The sequence below is a fragment of the Otolemur garnettii genome, unplaced genomic scaffold (assembly GCF_000181295.1).
Source record: "Otolemur garnettii isolate 467f Iridium unplaced genomic scaffold, OtoGar3 scaffold00001, whole genome shotgun sequence".
NCBI lineage: Eukaryota > Metazoa > Chordata > Mammalia > Primates > Galagidae > Otolemur > Otolemur garnettii.
In genome coordinates this window covers 33,590,050-33,595,393 of record NW_003852396.1, presented here as the reverse complement: position 1 = coordinate 33,595,393, position 5,344 = coordinate 33,590,050, and the positions used below count along the sequence as shown (strand labels likewise).

The 5,344-nt window shown below is 38.4% G+C and overlaps 1 protein-coding gene across 1 annotated transcript; it reads left to right on the top strand.

The window, feature by feature from the left end:
- The first annotated feature begins 474 nt into the window (after positions 1 to 474).
- LOC100960310 (olfactory receptor 51I2-like) lies at positions 475 to 1,422 on the top strand. The gene has a single exon (XM_003781448.1). The coding sequence runs from the start codon at positions 475 to 477 to the stop codon at positions 1,420 to 1,422; it is 948 nt and encodes a 315-aa protein (XP_003781496.1).
- Positions 1,423 to 5,344: the final 3,922 nt, after the last annotated feature.

Sequence of the window (5,344 nt, the reverse complement as noted above, 5' to 3'; positions counted from 1 at the left end):
AAATACCTTGGGGTGGAAGCTGGATTACAGTGTTTGAGTTTTAGCCATGTAACTTCCTTATCAGAAAATCCGGGTAATTCTCTTCCCTTCCTTTTTGGTCACTTTGTCCCTCTTCTGTCACACTGGGTGTGTTAGTTAACATCTCCTGTGGATCAGTTAGGATCATGGCTATAAAATATGAGGCAGATGAAGGAGAGCTGTCAGAATGACCATGAAGAGAACATTGAATGAACTAGTTAATCCTTCTGAAAAAGAGTCTTAATTATCTTTTGAAAGAGATCTAAGGAGACCTCTGTAGCATTTCATAGCTTCCTGCTCATTCTCCCAGCAATTTCAGCAATAAAAATCTGTATGCAATTATAATTTATAAACTTGGGTGTTGCTTTTCTTTCCTAGGAGCAGTAGTAACCGTAGACACATGGCATAGTTTCTCCAAATCATCAATCTGCTGATGACAAATGTTCCCATCCCCTCATGGGCAACTTCAGGATCAATGCCTCTGATGCTCCTAGCTTTATTCTGACTGGCTTCCCAGGAATGGAGGCTGTGGAGCCCTGGCTATCCCTCCCTCTCCTTCTACTCTATGCTGTCTCCATTGTGGGCAACAGCCTGATACTCCTCATTGTCAAGGAGGAGCAGAGCTTACACCAGCCCATGTACTACTTCCTGTCCCTGCTCTCAGTCAATGACTTGGGTGTGTCCCTTTCCACATTGCCGACTGTGCTGGCTGCCCTCTGTTTCCACACCCGAGGTATTAGCTTTAATGCCTGCTTGGTCCAAATGTTTTTCATCCACCTCTTCTCTTGGACAGAGTCTGGTATCCTTCTGGCTATGAGCTTTGATCGCTATGTGGCCATCTGTAATCCACTGCACTATGCTATGGTGCTCACCAATGCCCGCATTGTGGCAATCAGCCTGGGTACCATCCTCCGCAGCTTTGCTCTCATCCTGGTCTTCCCACTGCTGCTGCACAGACTGCCTTTCTGCCATGCCCAGAACATTCTCTCTCATGCCTACTGCCTTCACGTGGATATGATTAAGTTGGCATGCACTGATGTCTCCCTCAACAGCCGCTACGGGCTATCCATCGTGTTGCTCACCTTTGGCCTGGACTCTGCACTTATCTTCATATCTTATGTACTCATCCTGCGATCAGTGCTGGCCATTGCCTCTCGGGAGGAGCGTCTCAAGACCCTCAACACATGCGTGTCCCACATCTCAGCTGTGCTCATCTTCTATGTGCCCATGATTAGTGTGTCTATTGTACATCGCTTTGGGGATGGCCTGCCACATGTTGTCCACATCCTCATGTCTATCCTCTATCTCTTTGTGCCTCCCATGCTAAATCCAATTATCTACTCCATTAAGACGAAGGAGATACGCCACAGACTTCTCAAGATGCTCTTTAGAGTCACGTTCTGACTTTTGGGCAGATCTATAAGCCTTAGATGGTCTAGTGTTGAAGGACAGGCAGCTGGACACCAGAATAGGAAGGAATTAATCAGGGAAATGTTACTGTGCACCTACTGTGCAATGATCAATTATTTAATATAGTATATTGGGCTAGCGCTTGCCAAGACCATCTTTGGTCTCGTCCAGAAATTAATCATGTCCTATGTCAATGCCCTTTAAAGGCAAAAAATGTCTATCTTCAAGAATAATCAGGGACATATTGAGTATTATTCTCTGGGGAAGCTGCAGACTAACTTTAGGACACTTAGGGACAGATTGGACTTCTGGTTATGGGTCTGCATAACTTAAAAAAAAAGACAGAGGAATGGATAGGAGTAATTATGGGGTGAGTATATGTAAGTACTAAAATGTAAATTTAGCACAGTTGATTTCTGAAGCTGCCAGTAGACAGGTCCTTTATCACCATGGTGATTGAAAAGTTTCGGGGTTTGAGAGCCATGGCATTTAAGTCGTCAGAATTAGACTTTACAACTCCTGGCATTTCTTTTCTTCTACATGGGAGACCAAGATATGTAGGCATTTGGCTCTGCCAGCCACTGTTAGACTCAGCAGCCTTTTACTTACATTTCTCTTGTGATCCCTCCCTCACTCTTTTGTAATGATTTTCCCCAATGTAATCGGCCTTTCTAAGGCAGTAATAATGTCTTACTATACACTTCCATCCATATTAGACTTACCCATGGTCCCTCCATTCAGATAGCATATGGATAGTGCTAGGGTAATAATGGAAGAATAAGTAAAAAGATGGAAAAATAAATAATAATGAATAAGGGAAGGAAATAATGAGTAAAGAAATTAACAGCTGAACATATGAACTAATAGTAATTTTCTTCAAATCATAGTTGCATATCAGTTTCTTCTTCCTCTGTGCCCATAACCACCTCCTGTCCTCCCATAAGATAAAGTATAAATGAGAAGTAAAAGATCCTGAGTACGTGGAATGCAACTCTCTAGATTTTAAATTTCCTAACATGTAATATAGGGCATCAGTCTGATTTATCTACCTCAGAGGTTTTTTTTTAATAAACTGCTTAAAAAATTAGATAATAATGTACAGACACAGCTTACTTACTCATATTATTTTTATTCAGAAAAGATAAATGCAATATACTATGTTTACCTTTAAAATACTTTGTATAAAAGCCATGGTCTGGGCCAGTGCCCAGCCCCATATGCCAGAGGTGGCGGGTTCAAATCCAGCCCCGGCAAAAAAAAAAAAAAAAAAAGCCATGGTCTAAAGAAAAATGTTGTTAAAGATTTTCCCAAACCTTACGTAAAGGTTACTGCTTGCCTTGTGAGTTTCCACTGTTCCTGAAATGTAGGTTGGTTTGATTAGTTTGTCTCCTACCTTAGCAACTCATGGCCAGATGTGAGTTTTATTTATCTTTTTACTCTTCAGCCTCTAACACAGAGCCTGGAATATTCCTGACATATGCAAAAAAAAGATAGTTGAGAAATGAATTAATAAATTACTATATTTTATGTATGAAAAATATATGTAATATATGTATATCATGTATGAAAATGATATATTTATGTATCATCAATCTCCTTATACTTTAATGAATTACCATATCCTAAAATGTTTTACCCTAAAATAAATTATAATTTTACTAACAATTCTATATGAAGTGTTTCATTATTGATCATATTATAAATACCATATGTATATGGATATGACCAAAGTGAATGAAAAGTAAATCATGCTTGAAATTTTCAAACATACCACCAGTGTACCCAGCATATTCATCGTGCTTAGACCTTCTGTACTGTAGAGCATACCCATAGCAACTTAAAATATTAGTAGCATCATGTCTGACCTTTAATAGATATTTTAATTTTTTTTTGACAGGTGCTATATTTTTAATAATTTGGGATCTGTCAAAAATGTGATTTATAATAAAATTACTACTATAATAAGTGGGAAATCATTTCAGTGACAGTAACTTTGCTTGCCTCTTTAAATCTAAAAGATATTGAAGCAATGATTTGGGTCTTTTATGTGTCTATGAAAAGCTGTCTGGGAACATCTAGGCGAATGTTTTCCACAACACACTTCATGAATAACAGAATCTGTTTCTTGACACCTTAGAAATCTGCCCAATCTAAAAGGGAATCAGTAGACTTTTGCTGCTAATGCTCTCTTATTTGGTAAGAGAGTTCTTGGCTCTGTCTTTCCCTATCTGGAGATATGTCTCAGGCCATTTCTTTAGGCTACTGATGAGAACTATGCTTACAGTGATGTTCTCACAACTCCAGGGCTCTGGTTATCAAGATCATTTAGTACATCTGGTATGAGATCTTGACTTCTTTAACCTTTTCCTATGTTTCATTCTCAGGTAATCTTGGTTTCATATCTGATTTTTTAGGACTATAACGTGAATTATGTCTTGTCTCTTTAAGCAAGATGAGGGCCACCCACCTATTGTGAGCTGGAAGAAAGTTTAGGTCTGTGTATTGGCCTAACATGTTAGAAGCAAATGCCAGCATATTTACTCTGTGAAACAGGAGAAGACATTTTCCAAGTTACTGTAGGTGCATGGAGAATCTCCTTGACTCACACTCTTAGAGGAGTACAGGGTGTAGGAGGTATTACTGAATGGAATTTAAGTTAAAGGCTCATTTGATGTTTTGCCTATCTGATATGTATTTATACAATCATGGAGGCTCAACTGAAGTTTTATATCCACTTCTGTGACTAACTCTGCCTGGTGCTGAGTAATGCATCTCACACTATATGTTTATGTCACACTCTAGTTTGAGGACTATATACATGCCACTCTTCATTAGAAAGTGCTCCCAACATAGACCTTCATACATATTCATTAATAGACTTATTTTACCTAACAAATCCAATGGTGAACATGGAATAATCAACGTTAGGTCTAAATTAATGATTTCAGAGAAACAAATAAAACCCAAACACATTGTCTTAACTACTTGTGGTGTTCTGTATTATAGATGAGGAAATGTCCACAATTAATTCCTTGATAAATCTGTGACTATGTTTCTATCATAGGAAGATGAAGAATGTCACAACTGTTGTATAGTATCATTTTATAGGTAAGTATCCCCAAATAAAATATGACTTCTTAGAGGGGACCTGGCATGACATATGGGATGGAAAAGTTCTCTACAAACCACCGAGGAAAGAGAAGACAGAGTTGCATACAAACAAAAAACATGGTAGCCAATTTTAAAATAGCTTCCTAAAACAAAGTGTGAAGAAGAAAAGCAAACAACCATGGAGAATGAAGAAAAATAAGACATATGAACCAGGAAACACGATTCTAACCCAAGACAGACCCTCTGATGGCAGTTGCGTAACAGTCTTGGGAAGCAGTTCATCCAGATGGAAGCAAGGAAATAGTGGCATCCAGGGAGATGTGGTCAAAAAAATTAAAAAGCTTTTAGTAGAAGAGTAGTGTGTTTAAGAAGATGAGCCAATTTACAGAAATGATAAACTCAACAGCATTATAAACAAGCCTAAATCACAGTGGACACTAGGTTGTAGTCATAGATGCTTCCATATTTCCCAATTCATAACTCCTTTTCTGTCAAACTATTCACATGTATTACTTTGATATCTTGGTCCTAACTTGCACTCTTACCTTTGTTTTAGAAGAATACTGATGTGATTAGATAGGAACTCTTAACTTCCCATCATTAAGTTTATGTGTATTTTCTTTCTCCTGTTAATAGCAATGGTGGAAATGTTCCTATTCTCCAGATTAATTACCCCCATTGTTGTCACATTCATAACCCACATAGGTTGATATCTCACTACTTTGTAACTCACTCTTTAAACCTTAAAAGCCCCTTTTTCCTGCACCCCACTATTCCCTTACAAGCCATTATACCTGTGTTTGTA